At 40.6% G+C, this 19911-nt stretch overlaps 1 protein-coding gene across 1 annotated transcript; it reads left to right on the forward strand.

Annotated features, from left to right (window-relative positions):
* The first annotated feature begins 13956 nt into the window (after positions 1 to 13956).
* On the forward strand, positions 13957 to 17753 carry LOC131333105 (3-ketoacyl-CoA synthase 11-like). Its single transcript, XM_058367446.1, has 2 exons — positions 13957 to 14075; positions 15495 to 17753. Exon 2 carries the CDS (start codon positions 15813 to 15815, stop codon positions 17346 to 17348), a length of 1536 nt encoding a protein of 511 aa, XP_058223429.1. The 5' UTR covers positions 13957 to 14075; positions 15495 to 15812; the 3' UTR covers positions 17349 to 17753.
* The last annotated feature ends 2158 nt before the right edge of the window (positions 17754 to 19911 follow it).

Raw genomic sequence — 19911 nt, forward strand, 5'->3', positions numbered from 1 at the left:
CGGTGCTTCCATAGAACTCTTACCAATTTGATGGTCTTGTTTCGAATTATCTTCTCGTTTCGGTCTTGAATCTCTATTGGTTCCTCTTCGTATGTCGCGTCGTCTTCGATGGTGATGTCTTCCCAATTGAGAACATGGGTGGGTAGGGCGAGGTACTTGCGAAGCATTGAAACATGAAACACGTTATGCACTCTATCTAGCTGTGGCAGCAGGGCTAGGCGATACGCAACCTTCCCAATCTTCTCTACAATGTTGAAGGGTCCGATATAGCGTGGGGATAGTTTTCCCTTCTTCCCAAATCTGATGACTCCCTTTTTCGGTCTGATCTTTAGGAATACATGATCTCCTACTGCAAAGGATAAAGGTCAGCTCCTTTTATCCGCATAACTCTTCTGTCGGCTCTGAGCGGTCTGGATCCTTTGCCGGATGGTCTTGACCTTCTCTGTGGTATCCCGCACTATGTCAGGTCCAATCAATCCCATTTTTCCAGCATCTGTCTAGCAGACTGGGGATCGACAAGGTTGGCCGTAGAGAGCTTCGTACGGTGCCGTCCCAATACTTGCTTGGTAGTTGTTGTTGTAGGCAAACTCCACCAATGGTAGGTGCTGCTCCCAGTTCCCAAAAAAATCCAAGGCACAGGCTCTCAGCATGTCTTCCAATGTCTGTATTGTCCTCTCCGTTTGTCCATCTGTCTAAGGGTGGAAGGCTGTACTAAGCCTTACGTCTGTTCCTAACGCTTTCTGTAATCCCTTCCAAAAATGTGATACAAAACGTGGGTCTCTGTCAAATACTATTGAGACAGGTACTCCATGTAGTCGTACGATCTCTTGAATGAACAACAGGCTCAGCTGTTCTACGTTCTCTGTCGTCTTGACAGGTAGAAAATGCGCGGATTTGGTGAGTCGATCCACGACACCCAAATGGCTGTGTTGGACTTGGCAGATCTTGGCAATCCAGTCACGAAATCCATCGATATGTGCTCCCACTTCCAGGTTGGAATTGGTAAAGGTTGAAGGTCTCCTCCCGGTTTTTGATGTTCGGCCTTGACTTGTTGACACACCAAGCAGGTAGTCACAAATCGGGCTACGTCCTTTTTCATTCCTTCCCACCAGTACGTTCTTCGCAGGTTGTGGTACATCTTTGTACCTCCAGGGTGAACTGCGAAGTTCGAATGGTGAGCTTCTCGGAGTACATCTTCTCGAAGGTTTCCAATACTAGGTACGAATACCTTTCCCTTGAATCTCATGCTGTTATCCTTCTTGATTGTCCATCCGGGTAGCGCCTTTCCTTCTCGGATTCGATACCGGATGAACTCGCAATCTTGCTCAAATGTTTGGGCTAGTAAGATTTCCTGGTGAAGTGCCGGTTCCGCAACTAGAGCGTACAATCGAACGTTCCCATTCTCTGACGATGGTCGCAAGTTGAACTCATTGAGGGTATCCACCATCTCCCATTTCTTAATAGCTGTCTTGACCTTCTGTGCCCTATCCTTTCGGCTTAGAGCGTCAGCTACCACATTGGCCTTGCCAGGGTGATACTAAAGTGTAAACTTGTAATCCTCCAAGTATTCCATCCATCGACGCTGCCTCAGGTTCAACTCCTTCTGAGTGAAAAGGTATTTGAGGCTCTTATGGTCGGTAAAGACTTTGAATTGTTCTCCCCACAGATAGTAACACCAGGTTTTGAGAGCGAATACTACTGCAGCCAATTCTAAGTCGTGAGTGGGGTAATTCCTCTCGTGCGGTCGAAGTTGTCGGGATCCGTAGGCTACAACTTTCCCGTTCTACATCAGCACGCATTCCAAGCCATCTTTTGATGTGTCGCAGTAAACCGTATAATCTACACCTCGTTCGGGAATGATGAGTATCGGTGCGCTAGTCAATCTCTTCTTCAACTCTTGAAAAGATTTCTCACAGGCTTCATTCCAATCCAGCTTCACTCCTTTCTGAGTCAATCTCGTCACAGGTTTGGCGAGAATTTAGAAGTTTGGTATAAATCTTCGATAGTATCCAGCCAATCCTAGAAAGCTTCTGATTTCGAACATCGAGGTCGGCTGTTTCCAATTTAGCACTGCTTCAACTTTACTTTCATCCACCGCTATTCCTTTCTTGGATACTACATGCCCCAAGAATTTAACCACTTCTAGCCAAAACTCGCATTTACTTGCCTTGGCATAAAATTGGCTATCTCGGAGTACTTGTAGCACTATCCGAAGGTGTTCCTCGTGCTTCTCCTTATTGACGGAGTATATCAAGATGTCATCAATGAACACCACTACAAATTTGTCTAAGTAGGGTTGGAAAATCTTGTCCATGAGACACATGAATACTGCCGGAGCATTAGTCAGTCCGAACGGCATCACTACAAACACGTAGTGTCCGTATTTGGTGCAAAAGGCTGTCTTAGCAATATCCTCCTCTCGAATCCTTAACTGATGGTAGCCTAATCGGAGATCGATTTTAGAAAAGCATGTTGCTCCTCTTAATTGATCGAACAGGTCATCGATCCTAGGCAACGGATATCGATTCTTAACTGTGACTTGGTTTAACTTCCTATAGTCAATACACAGTCGAAGTGTTCCTTCTTTCTTCTTCATGAACAATGCAGGTGCTCCCCACGGTGATGTACTTGGTCAGATGAATCCTTTGTCTAACAGCTCCTACAATTGGGTCTTGAGCTCCTTTAGTTCTGAAGGGGCCATTCGGTATAGTGCCATGGAGATTGGTGTTGTTCCTGGTTGAAGTTCTATAGAGAAGTCTATCTCTCTTTGAGGTGGTAAACCCGGAAGTTCTTCAGGGAAAACATCGGCGTACTCGCAAACGATGTGCGGTAATCCCAATTCCATCCGGTCGGTTTTTTCCATTTGGAGACTAGCTAGCCATCCAAACAGTTGATTTTGCCACCTAGATCTCTTCGTCGTTGAGCTTGCCGTTTCTCTATCCCCCTTAAATCGGAAATGAGTTCCTTCAGAGGTATGAGCTGTCACCGTCTTCTGATAGCAGTCTATGACCGCACGGTGGGCTGATAGCCAATCCATTCCAAGGATTACGTCGAAATCTGCTATGTCAATTACTCTGAGGTCGCAGGTCAGACATAGGTTGGCTATTTCTATCTCGGACCCTCTACACACTAAATTAACAGCTATACTCCCCCCTAACGGCGATTTGACTTTCGTACTCGTACTTAGGGGTTCTGTTTTTAGTGCTAGAGCAGTTACGCATGCAGAAGATATAAACAAATGCGATGCTCCAGAGTCAAATAATGCTTGCACGCAGGTACTGTACAATAATAGCGTACCTTGGATCACAGAGGGATCTTGCTCCTCCTCCTCTGACTGTAGCGCAAAGATGCGCCCTCTAATGCTCTGTTGGTTCCCACAGGCTGCTTCCCCTTGTTCTGCCCGTTCAGCTGCTGTGATGGGTCTCCGGGGTTTTGCTTCCCAAATTCGGCTTGTCCTGGCTATTGAGCTTTCTGGCCTCCAAAGCTTCTAGTTCTCTCCCTCGGGAGTTGGGGGCATTCACGTTTGTAGTGGCCCATAGCCTGACAGTTGAAGCACTGAACTGTAGCTATGTTTCTGCCGCCCCTCTGTTGTTCACCATGTCCTGGTGCAGTAGTCTTCCAAGGTTGGTTGCCTTGGGTAGGGGTAAAAAGGTTTAGCAGGGTAGGGTCCGCGGTTGTTGTTGAAAGGTTGAGTTCGGATCGGTCCGCCAGTGTTGCCTGTCGCCTTCCTCCATCGGGTTTTGAAGTCATTTTCCTCACTCTCCAGTCGAAGAGCACACTTCACAGCACCGGCATAAGTGGGAAAGGCTCGAGACACCACAGCCCTTCTAGCGGTTGTCAGCCCCCATTCAAACCTCATCGCTTTCTTGTCCTCTGTTGCTATGGCGGCTAGAGCGTAGCGGGACAGTTCCTCGAACTTGGCCGCGTATTGGGTAACGGTCATCGTTCCTTGTTTAAGATTTAAAAATTCTTGTTCCTTGACCAAACGAAGAGGGGTGGGGAAGTACTTGTCAAGAAACAGGGTCTCGAACTTGTTGAAGGTCATGGTGGCTATGGTATGGGTTGCCTCCATCAAATCCCACCAATAACGGGCTTCTCCTTTTAGCTGGTATGTGGCTAAGGCTACACGATCTCCATTTCGAGTAATCTCCAAGGTGTCCAAGATCACCTTGACCTCTTTCAGCCATGTTTCAGCTACGGTGGGGTTGGTATCTCTGTTGAAGGTCGGAGATCAGCGTTTGCAAAATTCTTTCATCGCTCGGGTTCAGGTCATAGGTTCATCATCGCGGTTTTGGTTTCGGCGGTTGGCGTTTAGGGCTGTTACGAGAGCTTGCATGATTTGAGCTAGGTCGGGGTTGGGGTTAGAGGATTCACCATTCTCATATCCTAGTCCACTGCGTCGGTTCACCATCTGCAAGTAAAAATTGAAAATGGGGTTTTAGTCTACTTAAAAAAAAATTCTTTTTGCAAATGGTATGTCTTTCTAGAAGTCAAACGCAATAGATTATATAGTATGCAACAATACTCTTAAAAATAAGGCAAACTTTTCATAGATAAGTAGGGCATAGAGTTCTACTATAAAACAAGTAGACTTAGAACAAGATTCCCTAATACAAGTTGAAAAGATCCTACACATTCCTACTACATGGTCCTATGGCTTGCCAAGTTTTATTCCACACTGCTGCCATACCATTCTAAGGTAGGGTAACTCCATAGACCTTTCTCAGCCACATCTTGTAGTTCCTTTCGGCCATGGTTTCAGCTTTCTCAAAATACTCCCGCTCCTGCCTAAGTATCTCCTCTCTAGTCAAGATGGGCAGCTCATCCATTAGTTCTAGGTAGTACTGGGTGAGGTTTAACATTGCATCATCAAATCTCGGGTCAATCTCCATGTCAAACATGGGAGAGATGAATGGCTGCTCGAAGTCCTCCATAGGTGGTGCAGGGGCTTCGATAAGTGGAAGGTACTCAGGGTTTGTGGTTGGTGGGGGTATCTCCCAAGTGATTGGAATTTTGTAGAGGTCCATGCCGTCCTTCAGTTCGGGTGTTGGTCCTGTGTATCCTGGTGCTGGCAACGATCGGTAGTTGGTTAAAACTTGAGGGGCGAAGGGTGGGCATCCTCCTTGTGGTACGTTCGACATCTATATTAATGAGGAAATTTATATATTAGACTTAACGGTGTATGGAGTAGATTGAACATAATGCAAGTACACATAAACAGTGATCATATGCAAAAAGGAAAATACAAGTCTTTTCATTACCAATTAAACAAGTACAACATAGATGGCTTACTAGCCTAAGCTTCCTACGGAATTCTAATTACAACAAAAGATCCGACCACTTGCTAAGCCTTCCTAACTGTTCGAAAAGATATGTGGGAATTTGACCCTATATGCGCCTACGTCGGTCTCAAAAGGTGGTGGTGGTACTTCATTGTAGTCTCCGGGCATGTCTATGAAGCTTGGCATGACCCACCCTAGTTCTATTTCCCCAAACTCCATTTCCTCATCGCTCTCATGATACAATGGTTCCTCATCGAGAAACTCCTCCTCTTCAGGATCCTCCTCGGGTTCTTCCTCAACTTCCTCTGCTAGGAACTCCACTTCTACGAGAGGAGCTATTTGGATTAAGACAGGTGCTGCCTCGACATCATTTGCCTCCTCATTTACGGGAAGTAGGATGGTGCCATGTTCTTGGTAGTAGTCATGAATGTAGGGAAAAGCATAGGGAAAGTAAGGATCTCCCACTAGTTGGTTTGTCATTGACCTTAGGGTGCTTGCGAGATGGTTAGCTTCAGCTAGCAGGTTGACTTGGTAGGGACTCATGTGATTCATCTACAAGGAAAAGTTTTAAACCTCAATTAGTAACATTTTTAGGACAAAGGTTTACTAACATTAAGAAAACTTTCGAGTTTCTAAGTTCCACATTCGATCCTTGATTTAAGTCATCATCCAATTGTTCGGGAATTCCCAGCTCGGTGGTACTGCCAATTTCTAACACCTTGCTTCAATCCGAAGATTGTTTTGTCAAAATTCCACCCAATTTGGGACGGTAAATTTAAACTCAATTCATGTTTATGAAACCGTCAAACTATCTTATGGTTCTACCCATTCTACCCATGGCCGAGGTTTTGAACCTAAAGCTTTGATACCAAGTTGTAACGCCCCGAATTTTGGGTACGTTAATAAGGCATTTTATTACATAATAAAGTGAGTCTGGCTCATTATTACATCACATAGTCTTACAAGAGAACTTTTAAACAAACAAAGAGGGAACTAGGGTTCCTAACTACTACTCCGCTTCTTCCTCCATCCGGGCTAGCTCTTCGGCTCCAAAGGCCTCCAAGGTGTAGAGTTCACCCTGTTCATCTATGAGGTCTGACATATTATACCGGCGTCGCCACCAATATAATATGTCAGGGTCACCAAAAAGGCAACACTGTGAGCTACAACGCTCAATAGAATAACCCAAACCCTCTAACCCTTAACTTAAAAACAATACATCATAAAATCAACAATTTCCACATAGTGCATGCTTATCTAACCAAATTAACTAATAATGACACATCCGCATTCGAAAATCAATCAACGTTGGTGTCCAAGATTTGCGAGTTTCTCCTACGCGACATCTCGTAATTTGTGTCTCGTTTTCCTCATTTCATAACCCATTCATTATTTCAAAAACCCATTTTTAACACACCCAACCTCGGTTCTGCCATTCCGAGTTCCCGAGTATCCTCACAATGGTTCCGCCGCACCGGGTTTCCATTGGCACACTTTGCATTGGCTCCTCTCTGCGGATAACCAAGCCACACACCCAACCTCGGTTCTGCCGTTCCGTTCTCCCGAGTATCCTCACAATGGTTCCGCCGTTTTGGGTTCCCAGTGGCACACAAAACACACACTACACAATGGGCTACCACGTCCAGCCATATTGCGATTTTCAAAACATTTCACTTTTCAAAAACACGGCTTTTCATAAACCACACCCTAGGTGCCATGTTTCTACTTTATCGATTTCCGTGTCTCGTTTTCATGCATTGACTCCGCGGTAGAACTTCACATGTAATCATAAATCATTCATTGAAAACTTGGAACTAAACTAACAAGATCATCCAACTCAATATTATACCACAAGTAATGCAAGCAATTTATGTAAGCATGCTCATAACCCTTTTTAAAGATCAAATTCCGAATACTTCCGTTCAAGTGATAATATTCCAATCTTTTGAAAACCGTTCTATCTTACTCTATGGAAAATTCTAAACAACATATGTTTATTCGAAGTTAAAAGTTGATTATTCCAACATGCTCAAACTTCCATTTAGCGAAAATAAGTTTGTTAAATATCATGCATTTCAAACGTCATAACCTTATCTACTTTAACGAAAACGATTAAGAAAATTATACTTTGAACTTACGGACATTCTACTTTTCAACATACGATTCTATACTATACGTAGAGTAAGTGGATTAGGGTTCCTACCTTTCTTCTTGGCGGTTGTGGCGACTACAAAAAGTAAGTTGACGATCGGGCAGAGTAACTTCCTACGGTATGCTTCTGAAAGTTTCGAAAGAGAAAGGTTTCTCTCGAAACTTGATCTTGACTAAACTACTTGAACTTTTTGGATCGAAAAAGGGTTTTAGGATGAGTTTCTTGAAGAACTTAGGAAGAACTTCAAGAATGCTCAAGAACAAGAAAAATAAAGTAAGAACACAAATCTTTTCTAGAGAGAGAAGTTGCTAGGTGAAGGTGTGAGTTGAATGATTGGACAAGGGTGCTATTTATAGCAAAAGTCTTGGCTATTACCCAAGGGATAACATTTTCCCTAGCAATTACTGTCCAATGGGTAAAAGGCCTTGAATGACTAGATTTTGTACTTGGGTAGATCTTAAGAAGATTTCAAGATTTGGTTGTCATGTAGTACTAGGATTGTGTGTGAGGTTGGCTAAAAGATGAGCAACACAAGCACACACATCACTCTCTCTCTCCCTCACCCTCTCTCTCTCTCTCTCTCTCTCTCTCTCTCTCTCTCTCCCCTAGTACTAGTAGATATATATATATATATATATATATATATATATATATATATATATATATATATATATATATAGACACACACACACACACACACACACACACACTTCTATGTACAAGTAAATATATATATACAATAATGTACTTAGAGTACTATGGGATTTTTTAACTAAGATTTTCCTAATAAACAATTCAATTAAACACATGTGTACATATATATATATATATATATATATATATATATATATATATAAATAAGTCCAAGTACACAAATATATATATTAGTATGTACCATGCAATCTATGTAGATCCCAAGTATCCAATAAAAAATTATAAGATCAAAATTTCCTATTAAATTAATCCAATATAGCACATGTCTCTTATTAAAATAATAGATTTTGTACCTAGAGAATCCTAGGGTATTAAGTCTATAAAGTACATACACACACACACACAGCATGTGGATATATATATATATATATATATATATATCTATATATAATTGTATATATGTACCTAACAAATCTAACTTAGATATTTTAATGGAAATCCTATCGTCCAATGGGTAATGGTTAAAAGGTAACTAAGTGGTTTGGTAGTTAGGTTTCTCTAACTAATTGGTTAGAAGCTAACTATACTAGCCAAGAGATATAATCTAAGTATGACGAATTAACAGAGTTAACAAGAAAATCAATAAGCCATCCAAGAGAAATTTAAGAATTTGAATAAACAACAAAATTTTTATTTACTAAAAATCGGAGTTGTTACATCCCTTCTGGGAGGTGTCTACAGTTTTGGCGACTCTGTTTGTAACGCCCCGATTTTTCAAAAAATTTCGAAAGCATTAACCCTAAAATACACTGAATTTTACAAACTATTAGGCCCTTATTTATCCTTATACAAAAATTACAATTTCAAAATAATACAAAAATCTATGTACATTTATTTAACAAAAGCAACTCCAGAGCGACTCTAGTTTTGACACGAAATTCCAAACAATGTTGGCCCAGACTCCGTTTCAGGGGTCCCACCTGTATCAATTGCTCCACTGTGGAATCCTGCACACTCTGGCAAATTGATCACCGAAGCAAACGATTTACCAGGATACAAACGTATCCGTGAGTGATAATTCACCCAGTAGAATAATCTCAATCCTACCAACCCCTTACTGTACATTTAGCGGATCAACAATATATCAATTCATAGGAGGTACAGAATAATAACACATCGCCATTTCCTTTACTATCCATTATCTTACATGAAATCTAAGGATGCTTTCCACAAGGTCCTTTCCTCCCCATATCCACTAACTTTGACCGTCCCATGGAATAACTCTCCCTTTATTTGTCCTGCACCAGGATTCTTAGCGAATACTACTAAATTATGTATCCAGTCTAGATTCGCTTAGAACCATAATAAAGGAACAGCTCACCATGACAACTCAGCATTAGCTGTCGCACTATCTCATTGTCAGGATCCTTTACCGTCTCCCAACTCTACACACTGGTACTTTACCATACCCCTAATCTACACACTGGGTACTATACCGTATTCAAGGATCTTTTACCGTTTCCCAAAATACTGTACCCGGAGTCCTTTACCGTCCTCCACACACACACTGGGTACTATACCGTATTTAGGATCCTTTACTGTATCCCAAATACTGTACCCGGAGTCCTTTACCGTCCTCCACACACACATTGGGTACTGTACCGTATTTAGGATCCTTTACCGTATCCCAAATACTGTACCTGGAGTCCTTTACCGTCCTCCACACACACACTGGGTACTATACCGTACTCGGGGTCTTTTACCGTTCCCCAACTCAACTAAAGGTACTTTACTGTACCAAGGTCCTTTACCGTACCAGGGTCCTTTACCGGCACCCAACATCCTTAATCAACTTTACCATTTTATCCTTTACTTAACCACGTCTACTTGTTCACTACTCGAAACCACCCATGAACCCAAGCCCATTCCAACACGAACAACATGATACAATCAATAACAGCTCGATTAATAACATAATACATTTCAATGAGATAAAAAGTACATATCAAATAATATTGTGCGAGTAAGTAAACACATAATATTTTATGATTGGACCGATGCCCTTAAGATTCGTTGAACAAGTAAATTAATTAATTATAGCATGCGCTTATTCTACTAAAAATAAATCAACCACATAGTTTAGGTTCAAATTGAGAACTAAAGTATATTCAGGGGGCAAACTGCAATTTCATAATATCTCACTTTAAAAGAAAAGCGTGCATGCTACAGTAGCCTTTGATTTTCAATTCTTTCAGGAAACAGAGTACTTCTGGTTTGATTCGCGGTATGACAAATCCCATTATAACTTTTCAAATTCATCATATAGAAATTATTTAATACTTAGGAGAAAATAGGGAAGCAATTATTCTACCTTAAATCCGACCGAAAGAGCGGTCACTAGTTTGCGGACGATTTCGGTAAAATGAAAAAGACGATAGCGGCAGCAAGAGACTCGGGACTAATTGGAAGGTGGTTTGTGGATACTTGATGATGTAGTGGTTGATTGAGAACCTGAATATGATGTACGGAGGGATTTTATGTAGAAATCCGTCTCTCTCTCTCTCTCTCTCTCTCTCTCTCTCTCTCTCTCTCTCTCTCTCTCTCTCTCTCTCTCTATTCTAGACTCAATAATAGAATTGGGAGTGAAAAAATATACTGGTGTTCAATTTTCGGATTTATGTGGGTATGTATAATGGGAGAGAATAAGGTAGTGAGAATGTGAGAGGATAAGTGTGGAAGTGGTAGAATAGGGAAGGAGAGTGAATGAGAAAGATACTGATAATGATAAGAGAGATAGAGGACAAGTGCCACATTTGGTGGGGTTTTCTTTAATCTAATGTATGTGGACGCGTATATGTATAAGATAAGAATGTATGTGGACGCATATATGTATAGGATGAGAGAGAGAAGTGGAGAGTTAGTTTGAATAGAGTTCTACTTAGGGTTTAGATAGGAAAGATAAGAGATGAATATGAATTACTGATTCCCTGTATATCTAAAGTTTAAATACATATCTTATACAATAGTGCAAATAATATCAATTGTACACATAATAATATATTTTAATTATTCAATCTAATTAATTATTGAATTAGAAATTTAACAATATAAATTTGTATTAAAAAAAATTGGGTCAAAAATCCGGGTCGTTACACTGTTGGGGAACTGAGAGACATAACCAGAAAGTTCAACATAAAATTAATCCTTGCTTTATTTAATTCCTTTATCATAGATAAACTCATGAGGTACAATTCCTTTATTTAATTATATAAAATAATTACAATTGCTTTATTGTAATTATTATTTTTCATTATTTAGGCCTAGTCTTTTAGTTTAAAATTCGTATAGAATTATTCTATAGTTTTGTTTTTTGGGTAAATTAGCTTGAAATATAAAAGAGGCTAACCGAATATACAGCCTACAAGGACATACCCCAGGAAGAAAGAAAACAAAAAAGAAAAGTAAGGAAAAGTAAACAGACAAAGCCAACAACTACTAGAAATAGACTACGTAAGTTTCAAGTCCACCTAGAGAGATGTAAAGGAAACTAACTAACAAAGTGATAAGGATAACACTAATCAAAACCAATCGGCTACAAAAGAGGGCTTTCACACAACTAAGACATGTGCCAAGTAGAAGAACCGAGTTGATGGCTAATACTTTGGCAATACACCATGAAAGGGGTTTATGAAGCATCCAAGAATGGAACAGCAGCAATCGAAGCAGAAAAACAGTCGAAACAACAGCAGCAGAGAATTAAAAGGCCGAACAGCTATAGAGAATTAAAATTCCAAACAGCAACAGTAGCCAAACACACTGCAATCTAACCGAAGCCATATACAACAGTAGAGAATTAACAGGCTAAAGCTGTAAACAACAGTCTAACTAAAGCCATAAACACGATGCAGTCTAACCGAATCTGCAGCATTAAAATAGCAGCAGAAAATAGCAGCTACAGTGTGCATGACAACCCAAAAAAAAAAATAGCAGTGCAAACACCTGCTAAAACTTTCAATGACGATAAAACCAAGGGATAGCCCCCCAAGCAAGGGAATAAACATGCCAAGGGATATCCCCCCAAGGATAGGCACAAGAATCACAAGATCAACCAGGATTAGTAGAACCAATAGCCACCCTACGAACAGCAAGCACACAAGACCATCCAACCCAAGAACTGAAAATGGCTAACTAGCAATGCACAAACCAAAACAATTGAAAACAATAAAGCTGATGAAAACACCAACACCTTATACACAATTAGAATCCATAACATGGAGATACATAGATTGAAAAGAACAGTGGAGGAGCAAAATGATCACGCTGTTTCAGCCCCACACTCAATCAGTCATGAGCTAAAATAGATTCAGTCCATGTTCATGTAAATGTAGCCAAGTAGATGCAACACCCATTTAGCCAAGATTCAAGTCGAACCTAAAAGTGCTAAAACTAGAGCAATGGAACAGCTAGAATTTCCCAAGCTCAATATGAGGACTCACCAACTTATATCTCCCTCGAAGACTGACCTCCCACTCATCTTTTTTCTCACAAGCATTGGGAAAAAGGCACCACCAACTCCCTCCGCTTGATCTCACATGATTCCCCCGCTAATTATTACCTCCACTCAATCGAGAAGGCTGAGGTACAAACACTCAACTCACAAGGAGCACACAATATAGTAGGTACACACTTCAAAATTGTAACTCTATTTAAGTCACTAAATATAGAGGTACATACCTGCTAGAATAGAAGTAATAGTAGCCTCCACTCGTGCCATCAGCACAATCTCATTGGTCCATCCTGCTAGAATAGAAGTACTAGAAGCCGCTAGGTAATTGCACAATCTGCCCTCCCTCCACCAAGGTAACTTTAAGCTTGGTTGGTGCTGCCAGCAATTGCAGTATTGCAGTATTATTCTATAGTTGTTGGTGCCTTTTTATTATTTTAGCTGAAAATCGTTCAAAACTATTTAATTTTGAGACCTATGTATAGTTGTGACTTGATGCATTTTTCAATGTCACGATACGAACATTGGAAAGTAATTCATTCAAAACATTGGAAAGTATTTAATTTTATGTAATATTAAAAAAATTAAAGAATCTTAATAATGTAAACTTGAACACGACACGATTTAAAGCAGGTCGGATTAGTGTTTATGTTAACATGTGTCTTGACACAAACCCGAAATGACACAAAATTTGAAATGACGCGATACGAACAGGACCGGATACGATACGATGCTCACCCCTAAATTTGTGTATAATTTTAACATTATTTTGTTCGGCTCTCAGGAAGAATCAAAAAAATGTAAAATCAAGAACAAATTTAATAAAAATTTCACTACAAACAACAAAAAGACAGTAAAAATTGTCTTTCTCAAACTAGGAGTAGTTTCGAGTCCAAAGGGACCGGAACTCTGGCTTCGAGTGGTTTTGAGCCCAAAGGGGGCCTGAACTTTGGCTTCGAGTCCATTACTCCTCAAATAGCATTTTCTTTGAGCCCAAAGGGGGGCCGGAACTCTGGCTTCGAGTCTGATACTCCTCAAATGGAAGAAAAGGCTAGCGAATCTCGAGTCCTCGACACCGCCTCTATTTTCCCTTTGTCCGGAATGTCTTGGTCAGTATACGGATACTTTTTAGGATTGATTAATGATATGTCATCCACGTCGAGTCTATGAATTCACAAGTACTTACTCTAACTTTCTTTCGACCTAACTTAAAGAATCAAATCTTGACCAATTATAAGAGAATTTCGACCTGACTTAAAAGAATTAAATCTTGACCAATAATATGAGAAGCAAACTACAGTAATCAAGTGACCGGATAACCCGGGTCCAACTCCCTTCTTAATATTCCTTCCCCCCCGGGCCCCCCCCCCCCCCCCCCTCCCCGCGGCTCTCTCTCTCTCTCTCTCTCTCTGTTCTAATATTAGCAGATTGGTTTCTCGGGCGGAAACGAGGCGATCTGGTGGCAGAGATTTCACCGCTCAAGGTCACTGCCACTTTCCATTCCCATCTTTCTCTTTAAGCTTTTTGTCAGATTTGACTTTCACCATTTCGGTTTTTTTGTGTCGGATTTTTCTCTTGACAAAAGGTCTTTGATTTGTTTGTTGCCCTCGTGTCTTACACCGTCTATTAAGCAACATTGCTCAGATCTCATCTAAGTCTTCGTTTGGATCGACATGGTTTTCAAATAAAGGGATTTATTCGTTTCAATTGAAATGTAAGAGAGGATTAGCCATATCTGGCTTTTGAAATCTGGGTGGAAAGTGGATTTGTGGTTGAATTTATATATTTTACAGGTTGCTTAGCAAAAATCGTTTGCAGAAGGATTTCAAATCACTAAATTAAATAGTCATTTTGATAAAGCTTCCAAACACTATACTGAAGTTTGAGATATTGTCATTGAATAACTATGCTTCGGAATGCTCACCCCAAAACCAAAAAGATGTTGCAAATATTGATTTGAATTTGTAAAAAGTGTATTGAAAGATCTGACATGTGTATTGGCATTTTAACTTTTTTGGTTGTATTTGCTAACCACAGATTATTTGGCTCATAGTTGTTAGAATCGTACAATTTAAATGATCCAGTAGGTCATCAATACGAATAGGTTGCGTGAGTCGGAAACAGCGGTCAATAGGAGGTGAATTGATGAATCGAGAATTGTATCCGTTTCACATTTGATTAAGTGATCTCGATGTTTGACTCTATTTCACATTTATTTTATTGGAAAAGTGTTTATGTTAACTTTTTAAGCTCTTTAAAATTGTTATCTGTCATCTTTGTGCGGTATTCAATTTTTGGCTCCCTTTTTTTTCTTTTTGGGAAAGGGTTCATACTAACTTTTCATTTTTCAACCTCTTTAGATACGTCTGTCTTTGTGAAGTAGTATTCTAGGTAAAAAGAGAGGGAATTTTTATCTCGAGAGTATATGGGAAAATAGAAAGACAAGATTTCATACAATAAATGACCTTTGAAAGATTCGTTTGAACTTTGAAGTCTGTTTTTAAAAGGCCCATATTTGGATTTACAAATCCACAATAGAGCAGGTGTGTTACCTATTAGACGAAGTGATTCTCAATTCATCATAAAACAAGTTTTTCTTATTGCTTTAGGCCTAAAATGTTCATTTATACTTTGTTTGTTTGTCATTGAAATGCATAAATGTACTTTTGAAATCATAACCGAAACTTGAAGCGAAGCAATTCACTATTGGATTCGATTCATGATTCGGTCAAGGAACCCCCTTTCTTTTCTTCTTTTTTTGCCCTATTCGATTTACGATATGAACGATTGTTATCATGGTCTTTGATATTAAATTCCTTAACCTGAAATCCACTTCTACCAAAACAAGCCTAAGAGTTGTTCATGTCTGTTTTGGTTTAATGTTGGGTTTCTGATTTTGCAGGAATTTCTGTTCCTTGAGCTGTGATTCTGATTCTATGTCCAGAGATTCTCTGTGAATTTCTTGTTTTGCAAGCACTTAATGAGAGACATCTCTCTTTTTTGCTTATGATTTTGGCGTTTGCAGCCTCACCCATTCAACTACTGGTGATTTGTCTCAACACCTATATTTTAGATTCCCATTTTCCTTTTTCATCCATATTCACATTCTGAAGGCAGTGGAATACTACCCGTCTTGTTGTAAGGGGACTGGATTACTTGAATATCCCAGCCGTTTGACTTTATCGAATTTAATCTTCCATTCTTTGATTTCCTTTCCAAAATGAGTGTGTCAAACCTGGACGAACCCTTAGTATCTCCCTCCTCATCGCGGAAGCTTCCTGATTTTAAAAAATCCATCAAATTGAAGTACGTGAAATTGGGATACCATTACCTCATTACCCATGGCATGTACCTATTTCTAACTCCCTCAATTGTAGTCGTCGCAGCTCAGCTCTCCACATTTTCACCCCAAGATCTTTATGTTCTGTGGGACCATCTCCGCTTCAATCTCATATCCGTCATCCTATGTTCCACCCTTCTGGTTTTTCTGTCAACCCTTTACTTCCTCACTCGCCCTCGTCCTGTTTATCTTGTGAATTTCTCATGCTATAAGCCAGAAGTTGCTCGTCAATGCACGAGGCAAATCTTTATGGAAAGGTCGCGCTTGACTGGATCTTTCAATGAGGAAAATCTCTGTTTCCAACAGAAAATTCTAGAGAGATCAGGCCTCGGGGAGACGACTTACCTTCCAGATGCTGTTCTTAGAGTACCTCCTAATCCATGTATGGAAGAAGCAAGAAAAGAAGCCGAAACTGTTATGTTTGGTGCCATTGATGAGCTTTTGGAGAAAACCAATGTGAAACCTAAAGATATTGGGATTTTGGTTGTGAATTGTAGCTTGTTCAATCCGACACCATCTCTGTCTGCAATGATCGTCAACCATTATAAGCTTCGAGGGAACATTGTTAGCTATAATCTGGGTGGAATGGGTTGTAGTGCCGGTTTGATCTCCATTGATCTCGCTAAAGATTTGCTTCAAGTCCACCCCAATTCATTTGCTTTGGTAATAAGCATGGAAAATATTACTTTAAATTGGTATTTTGGAAATGAAAGATCGATGCTCGTCTCGAATTGCTTGTTCCGAATGGGTGGGGCTGCGATTTTGCTTTCCAACAAAAGGTCCGATGGGAGGTGGTCCAAGTACCAGTTGGTTCATACCGTACGGACCCACAAGGGTTCCGACGACAAATGCTTTTCTTGCGTTTTCCAAATGGAGGATCCAAAAGGAAATGTTGGAGTCGCTCTGTCAAAGGATCTGATGGCAGTTGCTGGAGATGCTTTGAAAACTAACATTACCACTTTAGGCCCACTTGTGCTTCCCATGTCTGAACAATTGCTATTTTTCGCAACATTAGTGGGGAAAAAACTTTTTAGAATGAAGATAAAGCCATACATCCCCGATTTCAAATTGGCTTTCGAGCATTTCTGCATACATGCTGGGGGAAGGGCTGTGTTGGATGAAATTGAGAAAAACTTGCAGCTTTCTGATTGGAACATGGAGCCTTCTCGGATGACATTATACCGATTTGGCAACACTTCCAGCAGTTCTCTTTGGTATGAGTTGGCGTATACGGAAGGAAAAGGGAGGGTGAAGAAGGGAGACAGAACATGGCAGATCGCGTTTGGATCCGGCTTCAAGTGTAACAGTGCAGTTTGGAAGGCTCTGAGGACTATTAATCCTGCAAAAGAGAAGAACCCTTGGATGGATGAGATCGACCAGTTCCCAGTTGAGGTTCCAAAGGTTGCTGCCATCTGAAATTGTACCAGTAGTTTCCCATTCATTGGTGGTGACGTTTTAGTGGTTGTGAAATCTTGTGTCTTGTGCTGTTGGTGGAATTTGAATTTGTTTCTTGTGGGGATGTAGGTAATTTGACAAGGTTATTCTTTGTGGTATTTGTGCATTGTTGGGATGAGGGTAGGTAGTGTTCTTTTTCCTTCTCTTGTTATATCGTTGGATTAGGTGTTAATTTATGCTTTGGAGGTGTAATTTGGCAATATTCCAGGATTAATTCTATTCTTATGTGGAGCTATATATGATTGTAATTAGTTGGCCTAGGGATTTCGTTAGGATTATTGTGAGGGCCAGACTAAGAAAGAATTTGTGCTTCTCATGTGGAATGTTTTACGAGTTGAAATTCAAAAGCATCTGTTCGGGGATTTAGAACTTCTTGTTTTCATCTTCTTCTTTTTTTTATCCGCAAATACTCGTTAAAGGCTTACATGGATTCTTCATTACATAGAATGGAAAAAAAGCGACAAAGGTAGAAAAACAATCCAGTTACTGGGAAGGGAATTCCTTCTTGCAAGAGCAGCTAGTTCATGGGCTGCCTTGTTGGCTTCTCTTCGAACCCATCTGAATCGAATATCTCCCTCCTTTGCAAAGTGTTGAATATCCAATACTTCAGCACACGCCTCCCACGGGGGCACCATTTCAGAAACACTGAGGAGGATGGCTTGTCTACTGTCAGCTTTCACCACCACATCTTTAATGCCTAACTTGAGCACCGTAGTGCAAGCAACACTGATTGCGCATAACTCACCCCTCAGACAAAGATCGAGCCAAGCCATCCAAAACCTTCCCTTTCCAATCCGTTATAACTACTGCCAGTTTGCCTTCCCCTCCACCTCTTGGAATGGCAACATCACAATTTACTTTTAAAGTTACCACTGTCAGGAGCCCTCCAAGTGGATATCTCCTCTTGGGTTGATGGGGTATCCATGTGGACATTTGGAATCTCTAAGATACTTGAACTTTCCAACCGAGCATGATTGATCACAGTCATGGTTGCCATAGGATCAATCTTGGACTTGTGAAAACTGAATTTATTCCTTGCTTTCCAAATATGCCAAGCAATGAGTCACTTTCCCCATAAACTCTATAGTTTCAGACTTTAGCCATCTTGTCTACAATCTCTACAGCCCATTTGAGGACTGAAGCATTACCACCCGAATCCCCAAAGACATGGATATTGAAGCCAAACCAGATAGCCCTTGCCCAGTTACACGTGAAAAGCATATGCTCCACTGAATATATCTCTGATTTGCAAATAGGGCAAGTGTTGGACTGAGCAGACTTCCTTTTAACCAGATTCTCAAGCGTAGCTAAGCTATTCTTGCATGCCCTCCACCAAAAGCTTCTGATTTTGTTCTGGACTTTCATCTTCCACACAATGCCCTTTGGCTTAGAATTGCTTGTGAAGCCACATGGTATACTGATTTGACTGAATACACTCCTTTAGGATTAAAGTGCCAAATGAGCTGATCCTCTCTGTCCACAAGTGGTAGAGAAATCTTAAGAATAGCTTCGACCACTTCAGGGGCTACCTATGTAGCCACCTTTTGCCAATTCCAAGTCCCCCTCTCCACATCAGTAACATCTGCTGCATGCACAATTTTACTTCCCTGAGTTCTCGGGCCTGGAACTCTGAAATTGGGCAGAGTTGGAACCCATGGATCATTCCAAAAATCTGTCCCCTTGCCGTTGTGGATCTGCCATCTCAAACCCTTCACCAACAGGTTTCTCCCATGCAAAATATTTGACAAGGCTCAAGAAGCATGACTACCTCTAGAAGCCCGAAGAAAGGATGTGTTGGGAAAATAAATCCCTTTTAAGAACCTCCCCCAATAGGAATGAGGATTCATCATCAAACGCCAACATTGTCTTGCCAACATAGCCTCGTTAAAGCACTTGTAATTCACAAGTCCCATACGCCCTGTGATTTAGCTACTGAAAGGCCTTTTTTTTTTTTCGGGGGGGGGTGTAAATTAGCTTGAAATTAAAAGAGGTTAACCGAATATACAGCCTTCAAGGGGCATACCCCAGGAGGGGAAAAAAAAAGGAAACAAAAAAAAGTAAAGAAATTGCGATAAACCATGCACAACCCACATGGAGAGTAAGATAGATTAAAGTAAATAACAAAGTGCTACTGAAAGGCTTTCCCATGAGTTCCAACAAATTCCTCTATCCTCAGGATTTCCTTTCCACCAAAAATTACGATTAATGGCATCCAACTTAGTTCACAAAGTAATTTGTGGCCAATGTCTTGGTCGCCTCATAACAAACATACAGTGACAACGTTGGTAGTCACCAAAGCACGACAAAACAACGACATTTTCTTTTTGATAATATTCTTAGAATTGGTTGCAACAGGAACAAACTAGACGACCAACTATTTTTTGGTCGCAAAAGGGCTCAAACCTTGTCGCTTAAAGAGATTTCCCATGGCGGGAAAGTTTTGTTCTAACTCTAAGCGCGCGTCTAGTGGGGGGAACTTCATGGTTTTTTGATTTTGTGACCAACGTAGTTTTTGGTCACAAAA

Source organism: Rhododendron vialii, chromosome 7a (assembly GCF_030253575.1).
Source record: "Rhododendron vialii isolate Sample 1 chromosome 7a, ASM3025357v1".
Taxonomy (NCBI): domain Eukaryota; kingdom Viridiplantae; phylum Streptophyta; class Magnoliopsida; order Ericales; family Ericaceae; genus Rhododendron; species Rhododendron vialii.